The sequence below is a fragment of the Gasterosteus aculeatus genome, chromosome 20 (assembly GCF_964276395.1).
Source record: "Gasterosteus aculeatus chromosome 20, fGasAcu3.hap1.1, whole genome shotgun sequence".
Classification (NCBI taxonomy): Eukaryota; Metazoa; Chordata; class Actinopteri; order Perciformes; family Gasterosteidae; genus Gasterosteus; species Gasterosteus aculeatus.
In genome coordinates this window covers 10,232,704-10,250,589 of record NC_135707.1, presented here as the reverse complement: position 1 = coordinate 10,250,589, position 17,886 = coordinate 10,232,704, and the positions used below count along the sequence as shown (strand labels likewise).

General features: G+C 44.3%; 3 protein-coding genes across 6 annotated transcripts; 1 reads left to right on the top strand and 2 right to left on the bottom strand.

Annotated features, from left to right (window-relative positions):
• The first annotated feature begins 123 nt into the window (after nt 1–123).
• gsdmeb (gasdermin Eb) lies at nt 124–4,187 on the top strand. Of its 3 annotated transcripts, none has more exons than XM_040164603.2 (10): nt 124–266; nt 472–676; nt 754–946; nt 1,244–1,418; nt 1,505–1,625; nt 1,702–1,812; nt 2,077–2,204; nt 2,295–2,460; nt 2,605–2,678; nt 2,788–4,187. In XM_040164603.2, exons 2-10 carry the CDS (start codon nt 472–474, stop codon nt 3,004–3,006), a joined length of 1,392 nt encoding a protein of 463 aa, XP_040020537.2. In that variant the 5' UTR covers nt 124–266; the 3' UTR covers nt 3,007–4,187. The 3 variants fall into 3 exon arrangements, with proteins under 3 accessions (XP_040020537.2, XP_040020540.2, XP_040020539.2); XM_040164606.2 differs by having other exon boundaries at nt 152–266; nt 435–676; XM_040164605.2 differs by having other exon boundaries at nt 155–266; nt 438–676.
• A 625-nt stretch (nt 4,188–4,812) lies between these two features.
• LOC120810235 (tubulin alpha chain) lies at nt 4,813–7,670 on the bottom strand. Of its 2 annotated transcripts, XM_040164607.2 has the most exons (4): nt 7,515–7,670; nt 6,366–6,588; nt 6,010–6,158; nt 4,813–5,916 (listed from the first exon to the last, which is right to left on the bottom strand). In XM_040164607.2, the coding sequence occupies exons 1-4, from the start codon at nt 7,515–7,517 to the stop codon at nt 4,936–4,938; spliced, it is 1,356 nt and encodes a 451-aa protein (XP_040020541.1). In that variant the 5' UTR covers nt 7,518–7,670; the 3' UTR covers nt 4,813–4,935. The 2 variants fall into 2 exon arrangements, with proteins under 2 accessions (XP_040020541.1, XP_077951234.1); XM_078095108.1 differs by having other exon boundaries at nt 4,813–6,158; nt 7,515–7,651.
• A 1,094-nt stretch (nt 7,671–8,764) lies between these two features.
• pals2a (protein associated with LIN7 2, MAGUK p55 family member a) lies at nt 8,765–17,718 on the bottom strand. The gene is made up of 14 exons (XM_040164541.2): nt 17,071–17,718; nt 15,487–15,565; nt 14,995–15,097; nt 14,191–14,309; nt 13,197–13,349; nt 12,473–12,622; nt 12,036–12,263; nt 11,218–11,349; nt 10,923–11,025; nt 10,699–10,764; nt 10,415–10,576; nt 10,126–10,328; nt 9,914–10,042; nt 8,765–9,812 (listed from the first exon to the last, which is right to left on the bottom strand). The coding sequence occupies exons 3-14, from the start codon at nt 15,023–15,025 to the stop codon at nt 9,636–9,638; spliced, it is 1,653 nt and encodes a 550-aa protein (XP_040020475.2). The 5' UTR covers nt 15,026–15,097; nt 15,487–15,565; nt 17,071–17,718; the 3' UTR covers nt 8,765–9,635.
• Nucleotides 17,719–17,886: the final 168 nt, after the last annotated feature.

Genomic DNA, 17,886 nt, shown 5'->3' with positions numbered 1-17,886 from the left:
TAATAGTAAAACAATAGCATCATTAGTAGTCTCATTATCATCAACCCCATCATCATTATTATTATTTATTTGATGTTATGAACGTGATCATGTTTTACACAGGGACACGCCCCCCCCCCCTACAGAGGCAAAGTGGGCGTGTCACTGACTCACTGAGTCTGCGCGTGGTTTCTCCAAAACATCCGCACAACCGACTTTATCTAATCTGAAAGTCTGGCCACCGTCCACGTTCGACGTCAGGTTCCTCGCTAGAACAGGGATTCAAGGTGAGCAGCAACACACGTCGCATACGCGTTTTGTTCCGATGGTGTTTTTTTTTTCAACTCGAGACTCTTGCGTTAGCTGGACGACGCCGCTCCTCTGACGTCCTCTACTTTTAAAAAAGTGATTGCGAGTGATTTATTCCTTTTAAATATTCGTTATTTTGCTGTGAGGAGCCCGCGTCCCTCACGCACTTCGTTCCGCCTGCAGATGTTCGCCACGGCCACCAGGAACTTCGTGCAGGAGGTGGACCGCGGCGGTCTGCTGATCCCGGTGTCCAGCCTGAACGACACGATCGCCCTCCTGACGGTGGTGGTGAAACGCAAACGCTTCTGGCTGTGGCAGAAGGCCAAGTACATTCCTACCGATTTCACCCTCAATGACATACTGACGGGAGACGCGCCCATTAAGCCAGGTGAGCATCAGAAAAACCTCCACATGCCCAGTCATTACTTTAAACCCATAAAAACTTAAATGTTTCCCCGTCCACAGGCGTCACGGAGACAGATTTCATCAAATACGATGGGACTTTTGGGGACAACATTCAGGCAACTGTCGACGCAAATTTCAACAGCGCCAATGTGAGCCTGGAGGGCAAAGACTCGTCCAAGCTCCAGTCGTCATTTGGCAGTTTAAAAAAAGAAGAACTGGAGGTGCAGAAGTTGCTGCTAGACTGCAAAGAGAGGTTGGTTGCTCTCTCTCTCTCTCTCTCTCTCTCTCCCTCCCCCCCTGTCTGTTTCCAGTGTCATGATTCATTGAGTTCAATCGATTTGAATCGAAGGAGAAAAGGCCGTAAACATCATCCGACAAGCAGGCTTTTTAAGATCTGCAAATGGCAGCAATGATCTTTGTCCAACCATAAAATCTCACGCTAAACGGGAGGTCCGGTTGAATATTAACACTCGCACGATTGCTCTTTTTGCTTTACGATGAATGCTGTTGTTGATGATGCAGACAGAATTTCCCCCCAATTCCCTTCCAGGATCCTGGACATGTCCCACGGGCTGATCCAGCAGACAAAAGAGAAGCGCAGGCGGGTTTTTGGGATCGTGAAGGAGCGTATTTTGACCACTCAGCCCTGCTCAGTCATAGAGGAGGTGCAGCAGGGAGTACAGTTTGCAGGAGGCCTGAGCCTCTGCGGGCCCAGGTGCACAAAGGTGGAGTACCAGATTGAACGTATTTCTCGTAGCGGTGCGGCGTCGATAACTTTGTGTAAACAGCGAGGCCACTTCTCCTTCGACAGGTTTCCTTGAAAGAGAACGGGAGCTTGAGTAAAGACAGTAACATCACCATGGAGATTCCCGTCCTCACTCCCATCGCATATTCCCTCATAGAGCTGGAGGTCAAACAGGACGGACGCTATGGTGAGAAACGATCCACGCACACGTCGCATTAAACTCCGCTGCGGTTGCAGTTAACATCGGCGAACCTTCTGCACAGAGCTGTGTCTGATGTCGTACACCAGTGGATTTCTTGAAGTCGACGGCCTGGCGTGCGAAGGACTGGCTAGCGTTGGAGCTGCTGCCTCTGGGAATCTCCACCTTAGACAAGGTAATGATTGTTTTCTTCCTCTGAAGCCATAAAACGCATGACTGGATGCTTGTTGTCGGGCGTGACATGTTCACCAATGCATGTTGTTTTACAGGCACGGGGAGCCTCTGCAGATTAGACTATCTGACTATCACAACGGCGTGATGATATAAGTCGTCGTTTTATGAAGGCCCTGGTTCGATCTTATTGATCAGTGACCTGCTGCGTGTACACATTCAGTCTGTGACCATGAAATGTATCTGTTTTGTTTTGTTTTTTATTTAGAGCTGGAGCAACTGCGAGATCATTTCCAGCTGCTCTCCTCTCTTCCTGCCACCACGAGGTCTTCTCTACTGCAACAGATCACACAAGTTATGGTTGACCGACTGGCCCTCGCTTCACTGCAGAGTGTGGTACGTCAACACAAAGTTGTAGTGTCGACTAATTGCTATTTTTGCAGCGCCTTTTTGAAATTTACCTTTTTATATCTTTCCTGTCCTCAGTTGGAACGGATGTGCGTTGATGAGACGCCTGTCGTGGAGGACGACACAACAACAGATTCCCCAAATCAGAGCGTCCGAGCTATTCTCGACCTTTTGGAGCAGTCTGGTCAAGTGGATTCCAGACGGGCGCTCTCTGCATTTCACCTCATTACCAGCGCCATGGATGGTGGGAAAGCTCGACTTTACTCAAATCTTTGCTTGAATGCCTCTCCTGAATAAGAAAGGCAGTTTCTCGGAGATCCCACTGCGTGCAGAATGTCGTGAAGATCACATTTCCTAAAGCTGTTTTGTGCTGGGTCTTTTCTTCCAGAGATGACAAACGATTGTCTTTCTCTTTTGGGAATGTTCTGCAGCCTCACTGTGTTACCGGCTCTGGAGCTACTGGTGCGTGAAGGCAGTTTTTACAAAAAATACTAAAAAAATATTGCCCCCCGCCTCCACATATTCTCATTTATTTAACTGCCTTTCTAACTTCCTGTCCCGTCTCTTCCAGGTGCAGTGTGTATCGGGAAAGGGGGAGTTGCCTCTGAGCAGCGCAGGCTTGGCCGCACTGACGGAAGACGTCTATGAGAAGACCGAGCGCCTGTTTGCCTCCTCCAATGTGTCTCTGATGAGGGATGGAAGCACAGTGAAAACCACAATAAGCAGCAGAGTTTGCCCCGCTTTGGTCCTTTGTATTGCTGTCAGGGGTCTCGCCTCGTTGGCCCACTGAAGAGACCGGAATACAAACCAGAAATCCCAAACATTGCGCTGGAATGAGGTAAAGGGGAACAAGTGGATCAAGTGCCATCTCTCTCTTCTTCTCTCCACTAGGACTATTTTTATGTAGGTTAATGATTTTTGTATATACATATTATAGTGCTAAAACAATCCTTGACAAATATTGAACAAACAGATAATCCATTGATGTTAGGTAACTGATTTTGGACTTTAAATGGACCAAACAACCCTTTTTAAAGATGTTCCTGCTGTACGTGTGAGGGGCATATTCATCTGATTTTATATGAAAAATGTGTGATTTGTCACTTTTTTAAGAAAGTGTTCATGCTGAGCGTGCTGTACGTACAGGGGATACACGCAATACCAGCCTCTTAAGTTACTATTAAGTAAGAGAGATTGTACATACAGACACACCTTCAGGGCCAATTAAAGTTGAGGGATTTTAGTATAGTTATAGTATATAGTTATAAAAATAACTAAATAGGACAAGGTATACATGAAAGATGAAGGGTAATTATGTCAGTGGGCCGGATCCTTTAAAGTGAACAAGACATGCGTTGAAAATCCCACTCAACTATGAACAAATCTCTTGTTTTCCCTTCAACTGCAAATTGTTCAACAAAATATTACAAATCATTTAGTAATGTTTCTATTATCTAACGGTGAAGTTGTGTGTGACGCTGCTTATAGGCCGGGTGTAACACATTCACGTGTACAGTTGAACCGAAGGTCAAATCCACCATGTTGAAGTAAAGAACATTTGCTGGCAAAAAAAACAACATAACGAGAGGAAATATTTCTGTATCACAAATTCCTAATTCATATTTTTAATTATTTTGTTTTACATGTTACATGTAATGATAAATGCGGAAAAAATCTGTCCTTGAAGGTTTTCATGTGGGAATGAAAGGACATCTGCTTATCGAAGGTTGTTTTATGGTGGTGGTAAAAGACAAGGTGATGTCATCTCAGCACCACTAGATAACATTTTGGAGGTTTAGGGCCAAATACATAAACTTTAGTGTTTACATACTATAGTAAAGTTTTTTTACTTAACTTTATGACCTATTCATAACTTCATTTCACAATGACTTACCTCATGACCATTTTACCTTTAATGTATGACCTGCCTACACTAGTTGTATATGACTATTAAATTACTTTGTGACAAGCTATACGAGTTGCTTTTGTTTCCATGACTTGAGTTCAAAGGACAAATTATGTTCAATAACTCACTTGACAAATACCATAATTCAAAAGTACTGTATAGGCGGTCTGTTTCCTGAACACGTTCGCATTGTAGTACAAAATACACCCACGCGGTGGCAGCGATACGGTTTCCTTTGTGTTCTTTGTTTGCAGTTTCCATAGCAACGGTACAAACAGACTAGGCCCATAATCTCGATTGGCATTTTTATCGAAGGGATAAAGTAAATATTTCAAGGGTATAAAGTGTTGTGTCATTACTTTCTAATCTGAATATAAAAGTCAAACCAGGACCATAACTGCATACTTGTCATTCAACCCATATTAAAGCAAATGTCTCAGAATATTCCATGCATTTCAAATGCAGCAGAAAGATTGTTTATATGCAAACTGGTTGTCAGGGTTTTAAAACATGCGTGTAGAATTAAGACCACTGGCCTGCTGGAGAGCAATTGAAGCTTATTTTTTATCTGTGTGATCATCTAGTTATGTTCTATTCTCATTGAAGAAGCACAATTTATAAAATAAATATGTAGATTCAAGGATGAATTGTGATGGTTTCTGCTTTTGGAGTAAACACAGGACAATCATAAATGCTTTATGTTTCGTTTATTGGTTTGTCAATCATGTAGCTTTGCTGGAATGTGCAACATTTTTTGGAATGTGTCCAATACTGCTAAGCAACTAAGACATTCAGCTTTAGATGTTGAGGGACCTAGTACTCCTCTCCCTCATCTTCATCCTCCTCCCCGACGCTGTCGGTGCCCACCTCCTCGTAATCCTTCTCCAGGGCGGCCATGTCCTCCCTGGCCTCCGAGAACTCACCCTCCTCCATGCCCTCTCCCACGTACCAGTGGACGAAGGCCCTCTTGGCGTACATCAGGTCGAACTTGTGGTCGAGTCGAGCCCAGGCCTCTGCGATGGCGGTCGTGTTGCTCAGCATGCACACGGCCCTCTGCACCTTGGCCAGGTCTCCTCCAGGAACCACAGTGGGGGGCTGGTAGTTGATGCCCACCTTGAAGCCGGTGGGGCACCAGTCCACGAACTGGATGCTGCGCTTGGTCTTGATGGTGGCGATGGCCGAGTTGACATCTTTGGGCACCACGTCTCCGCGGTACAGCAGGCAGCAGGCCATGTATTTGCCGTGGCGAGGGTCGCACTTCACCATCTGATTGGCCGGCTCAAAGCAGGCGTTGGTGATGTCAGCCACTGAGAGCTGCTCGTGATACGCCTTCTCTGCGGAGATCACTGGGGCGTAGGTGGCCAGGGGGAAGTGGATGCGAGGGTAGGGCACCAGATTGGTCTGGAACTCTGTCAGGTCCACGTTCAAGGCCCCGTCGAAGCGCAGGGAGGCGGTGATGGAGGAGACGATCTGTCCGATCAGCCTGTTGAGGTTGGTGTAGCTGGGACGCTCAATGTCGAGGTTCCTGCGGCAGATGTCGTAGATGGCCTCGTTGTCTACCATGAAGGCGCAGTCGGAGTGCTCTAGGGTGGTGTGGGTGGTCAGGATGGAGTTGTAGGGCTCTACCACGGCTGTGGACACCTGGGGGGCCGGGTAGACCGCAAACTCAAGCTTGGACTTTTTGCCATAGTCGACGGAAAGACGCTCCATCAGCAGAGAGGTGAAGCCAGAGCCAGTTCCTCCTCCAAAGGAGTGGAAGATAAGGAAACCTTGGAGCCCTGTGCACTGGTCAGCCTGAAAAAAAAAATGAAATGACAAAATAAGTGTTATTGCCATAATCATCGGAGAAAGAAAGGATGAAAAAAAAAAAAAGTTATTGGAGCTCACCAATTTGCGTGTCCTGTCAAGAACCAGGTCGATGATCTCCTTGCCGACTGTGTAGTGTCCGCGGGCGTAGTTGTTTGCAGCGTCCTCCTTACCGGTGATCATCTGCTCCGGGTGGAAGAGCTGGCGGTAGGTTCCCGTTCGCACTTCATCTGCAGAGCAACAAGAACACTGGTTTAGAGCGACGCCCCCCCTTCATGACAAGCGCCAAGAATTAAAGCACTGATGGTTTTGGTTCGATCTATGATTCGCGTTCCCCACCAGATGCCTGCACATGTTGGCAAAAGTGAATTAACTGAAAGGTTTCATTATAGTCTTCGTCAGTAACTTTGTCTACGATTGATAGAAACCCATCTTACCGATGACCGTTGGCTCCAGGTCCACAAAGACCGCTCTGGGAACGTGTTTCCCAGCTCCAGTCTCACTGAAGAAGGTGTTGAAGGAGTCGTCTCCTCCTCCGATGGTCTTGTCGCTGGGCATCTGTCCGTCCGGCTGGATGCCGTGCTCCAGGCAGTAGAGCTCCCAGCAGGCATTGCCCATCTGGACTCCGGCTTGGCCGACATGCATGGAAATACACTCACGCTGGAGAGAGAAGATGCATCAGCGATTACTTTCTTACACAGTAAGTTAGCCGCTGTCATCCACATCAGCGTTTACCATATCATTATGATCAGGGGAATACAAGGGAGGGGAGACACACGGCCATTTGGGACACGTGCGCGCATGTGTCCGTGTATGCGCGCACGTGGCAGTGGTAGACCTATAGGAAACACTGTATATACACTAACGAACACAACGTTACTTTTACTACCATTGTCTTTACTAATGCTTTAAAAAGCAATGAGCTTTTGGTTTTCGTCGAAACTGCATCCATCATTGGTGTGTGTGTGTGGGGGGGGGGCGCAAAAACGAAACAGTCGAAAATTAAAACTACTAAAAATACAAAATAATAAGAATAAATATTAATAAACAGCACTATAATGGTATAGAAACGCAGCGCAGACAGCGTGCGCGTGAACGCTGCTTTAGGCGGGACGCAGGCCCGTTACCGCAGAGCTCGCGTGAACGCGGCTTTTGTGCCCCTCCCTGCCCCCACAGTGCTGCAGAGCCCCTCCTTTGTGCTGGGCCGACGGACAGGGCGTTGTCTGGAGGGCCTTTCTGAAAACCTAGTTCGCCGGCGTAAAAATGCCGCTGTGGGGTTCATCGTTCTTAGTAATTACCATTTTTAAAAAGATAACCGATAGCACAGGCACAGCGATTAAATGACTCACGCGACTCGGTTGAGTCTAGTAACGCTGCGTGATTGGATTAAGTAGCGAACCTTCCCAGGGTTAGCTAAACAGCCATAGCCTCATTCATTTTAATCGAAACTGAGCCAGTTAAATAGCGTTAGCTTGTCTGGCCTCGATTCGTCACGTTATATAACGGAAGTCAATCGGGATTAAAGCGTTAAAAATTGACATGTGTTTTAAGCATTAACCAAGATGTAATTTCGAATAGACACTCACCATTTTTTCGAGTTGTTAAATACTGCTTCTGACCGACGTTGAAGGATCGGCTGCTGAAGGCAGGAGTGGTGAGCGGAAGTGGAGCTGCTCTGTCTATTTGTTTCCAAAGCGGGAGGAGCCAACAGGGCGGAGCCAATGGGGCGGACCTAGTGGGGCGGAGTCAGTGACGCGCAGCCAATGAGGCACATCCAATGGGGTTGTTTGAATTTCCTCTGAGCGGCAGCGAACGTCAAGCGTAGCGCGAAATGTTCGCAGTTTAGCTTTGTCATCTAGGGGAAATTTGAATCTATAAGGTTAAAGTGGTCCCAATTTTTGTCTCTTATATAATATGTATTATTATATATATTATATTCCATGACTAGTAGTAGAATTATCTATTGTCAATTAAATGCGCATTAAATGTTTCATTCCATACTACTCTTACATTTGATCAATGGATACTATACCGATTTCTTAAATGACAAGATTTGAGATTTTATTAATCTGTGAGGAGGAGGAGGTCAAAATTCACAATCTAGGATTTCCTGTATCCACTATACTGTAACGTAATTCTAAATTGTCATTGTCAATTGTCTTAATCAGGATGTTATGACATGAGACATTTAAAGCTGATTAGACAACTTCCCTTTTCATTACATATGGTGTTTTTTCCCCCCCCGCCACGTATACGTAGTGTGGTATCCTTTTGACCTTCTGATATATTTGCACCGCTCTCAATATAAAAACAGTCAAAATGAAGTAAATCAGACCCCCTGCGCTACGACGACCCCAACCTCGCTCATATCCTGTGCACTTTGTTTTTGCAAAGAAAGAATCATAATCATAATAATAACTCGCTGCCTCCATCAAACCAAACGTGATGATTTGGTTTATGCGCATCACCATTTGCTCTTCCTCAACAATTTGGGGAAATTGTAACAAAGCGCAAGAGTTGCAGCCAGGAACGTGATTTGTGTGGTCACAATGACTTCTGATCACTAAATTGGATCACTTTCAGTCTTGAGTGAGAGTGCGTTTGTGCCACATTTCAAGAAATGTGCTCAATGTGTTCCTGAAATGTCACATCCATGAGAAATGATCCGACGTGCGTTCACATCGACCCAGAACCACATAAATCTGATCTGAAGAGATGGATGGACAACAGGAAGATATAATGTCTCGGCCCATAAGAATGCTATGTTCTCCAGTTTATGAAATCACACGTTGTCAATTAATAACCCCAAAAGAGAAAAGCAAACCAAGGCGGAGAATTAGAAAACACAGGTTGTTTATTTAAAATAAGTCCTTTCTGAATTTGTTTAAAATATACCTTTTATAAGTAGATAGAAACTTTATTTAAAACAGTTACGTTTTAGTAATATCACATCAAAAAGGGATGGTTCACTGAGATTGGAGTACCCTGTTCCAGAGTGCTGTGGAAAGTTTCTTCTAAACAAGACGGCACCATATCGACAGCTCTAACAGTCAGAAATACGTACAGGATCTAAATGCCTGACAAACAATCAACATAATTAATGTAATCTGTTGTGCTTGAGTGAAAGAGATTTTTTTTTTCTGTACATAAAAAACTTGTGACATTTTCCATGTATGACTATATAATAACGGCAGAGACAGAAGAGCCTGAATTCCACCTTGAGCAAGAAGAAAAGTCTCAAAATGATGACACTATTTTACACGAATGACAAGTTTGTAGTGACACGATGAGATGATGTTCTGGAGACATTTGCGCTGTAAACTGTCACACTGAGGTATTGTTCTTTTCAATGAGCAAGCTACCCTTTTGCAAAATAAATACACTTTACCTAATCAACATACAGAGCAGAAGAAACAGAACATGACAAATTGCATTTCTTTTTAAAATATCCTGCCAGTATTTTCTCCAAATCCACATGAATAGAAAGGATTCTATTTTTGCCAATAAATAAGTACACTTCCTGTGCATTGGGAGTTGCATTGAGGGCTAGAAAGGAATCCGGCGATTCCGATTAAGGTGACTGATACAGCTTTGTGCAAAACCCATTTTCACACAGGTCTGATGTGTCCTTGGGTGCCGTGTTGAATTTTCCGTCCTTTAACGTGTCGCCTTTCAACGGCAATGTCTGTCCGTGAGGTTAGAAAACATCAGTAGACCCAGCTGACTGGAACCCACTGGGGCTCCACGAATAATCGCTCCACCACCTCTTGCAGTTGATCGAAGGCCTTGTCTAGATTGTCACTGACAATAGTCAGGTCAAAATAGTGGCTGTAAGCCCGACGAATCCTGGCACTCTCGTCCACGGTCTTCTTCAAATCGTTCTCCTGTTACAGAGAGAAATTCAGCCCATTAGGAGAACGACAGCAACAACTATTTCATGAGTAACAACCCCTGACCAGTCCATCAACGCTCTCAAAAAACGTACCGTGAGTAGTTTGGTAGTGAGTCCAGCATCTATCACAGCTTGGTGCATAGCTCTTAGTGTATCCAGTTCAGGAGCAGCAATAAACACCACAAACGGCATAAACTCAGCTGTCTTCAACAACTTCAGGGCCTGAGCGGAAGGTAACAGCGTCACAACCAAAGATTTGGGAGGAAAAAATATGTACACATTGCAAGCGCGTGCCTTCGACTTACCTGAGGGTTGACGTCCAGGATGCAGGTGCGGCCGGCATTCACCACTTCATGGATGGAGTCGATCTTGGTGCCGTAAAGGTTGCCATCGTACTCGCCGTGCTCCAGGTAGCGGTTCTCCTTCACGTCCTTCTCCATCTGCTCTCGCGTCACAAAGCAGTAGTTCTGGCCGTCGCGCTCTTCTTCCCTCGGCTGTCTTGACGTGACTGGAGATAAAAGAATGAACAGAGGTGTTACATTCACGGTGGCATCAAATGTAGTGGCAGACTTATTCACTAGCTGTGTCACTCACAGGGTACAGTGGTTCCATATCGCAGTGGGTTCATGACAATAAGCCTGTTCTTCAGGCTCCGCCTCCCAACTCCCTGGGCCCCAATCAGAACCAGCGTTTTCCTCTGAAACGGTGGCATCTTGGCTACTTCCTCATATATCTGCAGCTCATAACGGTCAAAATCTGTTCAAGGCAATTCACAGGCTGGATGAGTACCGTACGGTTGGCTGTGCATTTGCAGTTTGCAGTAGAAAAAGTGAATTAAAAGAAAATGTATAAAAATAAGATCAATTGGTGATGCACACCTGCATTCTTTGAAGTGAGGTACATCATTTTTTTCTTCTTCTTCTTTGCAGTTCCACAGATCATGCCTGAGAATCATTTACAGAAAGAAAAATAAAAAAACATGCAGTTCACCACATGGTGGTGGTGCTACAGCAACATTATGTCTGACCACTCCCGGGGTAACTTGACACAAAAGAGGGAGGGAGTGAAGGAGTTGGCTTGTGAGAACATGATTTGAACTAACCTGCAGCCGAAGTATCCAAGTCTCTTCTCACAAACGCCTTCCTTTTCTCCTCCAAGAACTGACTGGGGATGAGGCCAGTCGCTCCACCAACAACTTTGCATGCCTACTCAGAAATTGGACCAGTTAAGAGATATTTCACATAGTAAAAGATACCATGTCTAAGTATCGGCCACCAACGTCTCCCCATCTTTGGCGGCGGCTTGCAACGCTGCTAAGTACATTTCACTTATTTTCTAATTATATGTGCAGCATTGGTTGAAGCAGCACTATCATGGTCAGAAATGCATCTTCTCACCTGCCACCAGTTGGGATCTTCCTTGTTGACTACGTGAAGGATGTCTCCCTTGGAAAAGGCCAAGCCTGCCTCTTTACAGGGGATCAAGTTGTCTGTGGCTGGATTATAGTTGAAGTGTGGCTTCAGATAAACCTACAACATCGGGCGTGAACAAGACGTCAGACTATCGCATTATACAGAGAGAATATACAGGATTGGGACCTTAAATAGATTTTAAACTATATTGTCAGATTTAGCTATTTAATGTTAAAGAAATAATTAGTTTATTATGTTTGTATCTGACGGCCAGTTAAATATTTTAGTAATAATCAATTAGTATTCTTATTCATAAGAATAAGAATAAAACCCAACAAGCACACAGCCAAACAGTAGGATTAGATCATTTGATTCTCCCTGGCAGAAAAAGTCAGCGTCTATCACTATGCACTGTTCCTCCATGTCAGCAGTTGTGTGAACCCACTACTGAAAGAAGGGGGAGGTGGTAAGAAGGGTTAATAATAGAACCCCACGGGGCTCAATTTACAGAAGCCAAGCATTCTGGGATCACCCTGGTCAGGCAGCCCCCCCCCCCCCAATCCCTGAAAGGTACAGCATCACCGCCTTGTACACCTGGAACAACGGGACTTACACATCCACAAACGCATCCTGATTAACTCAACGTGCTGATTCCAAGATCCCAATCTAGTTTAAACATCTCATTCAAAGGAATTGTGTTCAATTCAGATTTCCTGTAGCATCATTTTTAGTAGCAGTAGGGGAATTACTGTGGACTGGACAGTATAAATTGCAGCCTCCTTCTCCCTCCCACCATCACCCACCTGTGGAGGAGCCGGTGAGTCTCTGTAGCTGGGCAGGACCTTGAGTGTGACACTCCCAGTGCAGTTCCCCAACAGCTCCTGGAGTTCCTGGGGACTCTGGCTGACCTCGCACCCGTTCACCTCTCGGATTATGTCCCCCGTGTGCAGCATGCCCTGCCTGTCAATCGAGCTGCCGTGAAGGATCCGAGCGATCACCATCTCTCCCTGCTCCACGCGGAATGTCACCCCCTGGAAGAGTAATTTAGTATCATACATTTGCGATTCATAAATCACGCCACAGGTCCATTTCACGTCTGGCTGCTGTGAAAGAAGCGACTCGTGTCGCGTCGCTATGTGAAAGGAAGTCACTTTTATAGTCAATCGAGAGGACATAAATATAACGGTTAACACGTTCCCTCTGCAGGGCTGCGGCTCACAGAAGTGCCCGGCTTGCTTACCAGTGGTTCCCCGGCTTTCTTCTGGATGCCGATCATCCTGACAGCATCAGCTGGCATGAGTGAACTCGAAATGAAGGCGCTGCTGTTTCCCGCTGTGTGGGGCATTTCGTAGCACTTTGCAGCCACTTTATCGTGAGCTTCTATCAAAGACTGCGGCAGAAAAAAAGAACAGCGGCGAGAGACAATATTAAAAGTGTGGTTGCCACGCTCTGTACCTTACCACCTCTTCATTTAGTAACCAAAATCAGCACTGCGATGTGGTTCATGCATCAAAATACAAAACTCTAAATAGTAGCAGCACTTGTGACATGCATTTTTTAAATAATATAATAAAAAAATGTTGTTATGCGTCTACAATTGATTAAATAGAGAATTCAAATCCTTCTTGTTCTTACCCTCAGCAGACACAACATAGCGTGAGCATTGCTCAGAGACAAACGGTCTTCTCCCCCGGACTTTACCCACATAAGTCAGCCTGCTATTGGCCCGAAAGAAAATACACCCCCCGCCCTCCCGAGCCACAGCGTGTATGCTATGAGAAGCTAAAGGGCAACAAAGAAGCAGAACTGCTGCCTGTTCAGAGTGTTAATGAGATGTTGGAGAAGAATGCTCCGACATCCATTCCCGCACAAATGTGACACAAGCTAGACTGGTCACTCGACAACTATGTGGTCAACTCGGCCCCGTTTAAAGCCGAATGCGAGAGGAATGAGTTGAGAGATACCTTGAAGTGCGGCTCCTGAAGGATTTTGACGAGCTCGGCAGCGGCCACATCTTCTTCTGGAAGGTTGTTCAGGGAATCCAGGATCTCTGTGACCAGCTGAACATTATCCTCGCGCACAGCTTTTAGCTTAACTTCTTCAAGACGCTCATGGGCCTACGCGCACACAACAACACAAAAATACTCCACTTCATTCTGATGCGAGCTTGGAGCACCGTAAACACAGTAAATTGAACTAATTCTATATTTTTGGATGGTACTTTTAAGCAAACATCCTTTTCCTATGTTTAAAACAAAAAACAACAACAACTAAACAACCCTTTAACTTCAATAAAAAGTTCCAAATGTTTTGACTTTTTGAAAATCATCTTTTAAAGGCAACTTCATGGCACAACTCCTTTTATGTAAATCTGGTTTCCTTCATCTGCGGTGCTTGTTGTTCCACTGGCTGGGATTTGTTTGGTGGAAGATAATATGAAAAGCATTTTGCATTTAACTACTCAGTTCCACCCAGTGAGCACACAGGCCTCGGCTCCTTTTTTTAACAGGCCGTTATTTCTCAACATTGACGTACATTTCTGGGAACTCAGTTAAGAACCTGTGGTGCTACTTGAGTGTCACAGCTCACTGAAGAACAGACAAAACAATTTGGTTTCAAGTGGTTCTGTTGTTCTGTCCAAAATCTACATAAAAATGCCATATTCTTGTAATTGTATGCAAAACATGAATGGCTGTTTGTTAGAAATGAGGACAAGAGCTCGCCTTTGTTACCGTAATCTGCATTGAGATGATATTTCTGTCATGTAAACCATTCGTTCTTCATGCTGTCATCCTCGTTGTTTTGTGATAATGGGTGTGAAATATTTGAAAAGACAAGACTTTTCTGACTACTCAATCTTACCGAGCAGATGCTTGACATTACCTTTTGTGTTTGTTGGCATAGATTGTTTGATGGGCAGCAAATGGGATTGCAACTGTGTGTGTGGTGTTTGTTTACCTTTGCGAGGGAGAGGACGATGGGGCTCTCCATGATGCCTCTGAGAAATATGAGGTCAATATCTTTGGCTCCTGAGCCTGACGGCAGGTATTTCAGGTTGTCCAGTACCTGCTGCATGGCTGCAGGGGAAAAAATCCAAAGAACAGAATGAAAAACAACAGTCACAACTTCTTTAGAGCTCGACTTGCTGCTTTGTCAATACAGCTCGATAGTTTAGTGACAAAGCTCACAGGCAAGTTGAACCAATGGAAAACAATGAGAGCTTACAAGGCAAGAACAATAGTTGACTAGCGGGCCAATTCACAGAGCGCATCTCTTATTTCCACTGCTGCAGCAACAACACACAGAATCACAAAGGAATTCTTCTACTAGCAGAACTGCTTTGTTGAGAAAGAGGAGACGGCAACAAGCCAAAGCCCAAAATCCTTATAACAAATCATTTCTTGTTCAATTATTTCAATATAATGAATATCAGGGGCATTTCTTTAAATGCCAAGTATAACAAACCATTGAATGGGTTTGTCGTGCATTCAGACTAAAACCGTGCACTACTATTCCAATTGAAAAGAGAAGTACACAGAAACACAGTCCCTGTATGAGCCAAAACAGTTCATCATGTGGCAATTCTTTTTAGTTACGTGTTGTTATTATTGTAGGTCATCAATGGTAAGAATGTGAAAGTCCAGAGGCAGCTGAAAAACACACCCGGACAACTATCCCATGCCACCATTCAAACGATAATAAAATGTCATATTTGGCGGATTAGTTAGGGCTCGGTCATTGAGCTTTGTATTAACGGCTTACCTTTTCCAGACTTTGCGTTGGCCACAGTCATGTTTAACACTCCTCTGCTCAGGAAGGTGAAACACCCAACTGTCTGCTAACAGAAACCAAGGCAACTGGAGGGCTGCGGGCGGTAGAAAAAAAGCCTACACATCAGTAGGCTGCCAGCCGTGGTAATTATACAGTACAAAGCACGTCGTGAATAATGAATCACGCTTAAGCGACACATGTTGATGTTGAACAAATTCAGGATCAGAATGGATACATGAGACGGAAAACCAGTTTGTGTGTGCATCTTTGCCCGGAGAGCTACAATGAATTGAGGGGAGGACAAAGAGGGTCCTTGAGTGACAAAGAATGAGCCTTGGGCCTTGAGGCTAAAAGTTGTGCCAGCCGCACAGAGGGAACTGCCAACAGAGCGAAGTAACACTGTAGTTTATTTATGAAATGTGAGCAAAAGGGGAAAATAATCATCCCAAGCCCCCCGAAAAAACAAGAAAGCTACAAACTCACCTTTAAACTTTGTTCAAATCATCAGTGCAGCGCTGTGATGGGCTCCACATTCACTACTCAACACTCTGCTAACTCGGGACTGGAGAGAAAAAGAAAATAACTTTATTATTCTTATATGGTGAAGTTTTCAAAGAAGAAACATTGTCAAAAAAGAAACACATTGTCAAGGTCCATTTCCAAATACTATTAAGATGATTTTAGTTGCTTGTTGTCATTTGCTGTTGTGGTTGCTTGAATAAAGCAGAAAGGAAAGTGATCACTTTTTAAATACTGAGAAATCAGACTTGTTTACAACTATTTATGACCACAGAAACACCTCAAACCTGTCCAATACTGCTATCAAAAATATTTCTGTATGAGTTTAATATTTATATAATATTTAATTTAATCGACTGTGGATTCTTGTTTTTATTTATTCATTGTATTACTTTTATTCATAACTGGTTTGATTTTGGTTTAGTTTTTCTGTCTGTGTGCACTTTACCCCCTTCGCTGTTGTAATTCTGTAAATGTCTCCGCTGCGGGACAAATAAAGGGTTGTCTTGTACACATTTTGCAGCAGGCTACAATTTCCCCCATAAAAGCTAAAATATGATAACATTCGTATAGATACTAACCCAGATGTATCCAGGTAGTATTTTCAGAGGGTGTTCTAATCAAATAATCACACGTTAAATCAATTGAAATTACTTTCCCAGCAAATTAGACTGGGGGGAGGTATGTAGGAAATGTGTGTGATCCAATCACCACATTAGAACTAGACCAATAAATGCAACGTGCCAATGGTTGATTTAGTAACTGTAAAATGCCTGCGTCAGTATTCTAAACGCTATGAGGGATTAAGGAAACATTTATGTTACGAGTTAGTGGACCTGAGTGAAGTGTGTCGCTTGCTGTAACACGTTACACTCACACACCCTGAAACCAGTCTGCATTAATGGAGGAGCAGCCGGACGGGTTCTCGTTAAGTCTCATACATCACTGAGAGGAAAGTTGTTCCGATGTCACGAAACAAAAAAACTCCTTTTCCTTCAGGAAACGTGCTGGCAGCACTGATTTTCCATGTGGGCTAACTTAGCTGAAAGTGATCAGGTTTGCGTCACAACGATCTAACGTTGCGTGTAAATACGTCGATCGAGGTGGTAATTGGCGTTATAAGTACAGTAGTACCCGTCCAGAAGCAAGTTGGTGTCAGACGTTGCTTGTTCTCAGCTCACATGAAGGCAAGTTAGCCGTGCTAATGATTCATAGCAAACACTGGCTTGCGCTTTAGCCCCAAGTGTGGTACCGACGGTCAAACGTGGGTTTGTTACCACCCACGAACAACCACGCCAGCAATATACATATATTTCCCTCCGCTGGACAACGTGTTTTTTTGCGAAGTAACATTAGTAGTCTAATGGTTAGCTAACGTTAGCAGCTAGCCCGCAATAGCATGTGGCCCGGACCGGCTAACGCTAGCTAAAGCTAGTAGGCTAACATTAGCTAGCTAGTTTCATGTGAGCCGAGAAACTAGAATGTCCAATGATGAGTCCTTTCACGCAATGCAAGAGTATGGAAAAATAATAATACTTGATACGTTACCTGATTTAACCGGGTCCACCCAGTCACTCTTTCACGCCTCTGTTAATGTCAGAGTTAATTACCTAACTACTTCGCAGAGAAGTTGCGCAGAAGTAACGTTAGTTAACTCTGGTGCTCTTGCAGAGAGCCTGCTGCGCCCCTACACCCAGTTCCTCGTCCTGACAGACAGTGATGTGCTCATGACATCTAATGCCGACATACGTTTTGCACATTGGAATCCTGGACTACTCACCAATGGAAAGTACTTTAAAATATTTTTTACAATATATGAAATAATCAATCAATTGCGTCAATAGTTCATTCAAATGTGTTTTTGACCAATGAACCTCAGTGACCTCTAAACCTTAACGTGAAACAACGCTGTTGTTAGTGCTTTGTATACACAATACATTCTGTTAGCAGCTCAATTCAACTGATTGGCAGCCATACTGGTTCTGAATTTTTTTTTAAATGTGCTAAAGGAGGAATTCAGTGTTGGAGAGAATCAGTGTAACAGTAATAAAATAGTGTTCTACTCACTTTAGCGAAAGATCAACAGACTTAAGAATTTGATTTTAAGCAAACACTCACCACACCAGGAGGATAAACTGTATCAGATCCTGCCGCAACTATTGGCACCTGAGACATTCAATCCCCACATCTTTCTACAAATAATCTGCTTCACTAAATCTGGTTTCAGCTTCAGAGAAGCTCCTTTGAGAGAGCAGTGCTTCGGTAAGCGTGTCATAACGGAGTTAACCCAACTCTCAAGGTTGAATGATTCCCGTTTGCTGCATTCAAGTCCCTTGATCGGATTAAAGTGTTAATCTGTTTGCA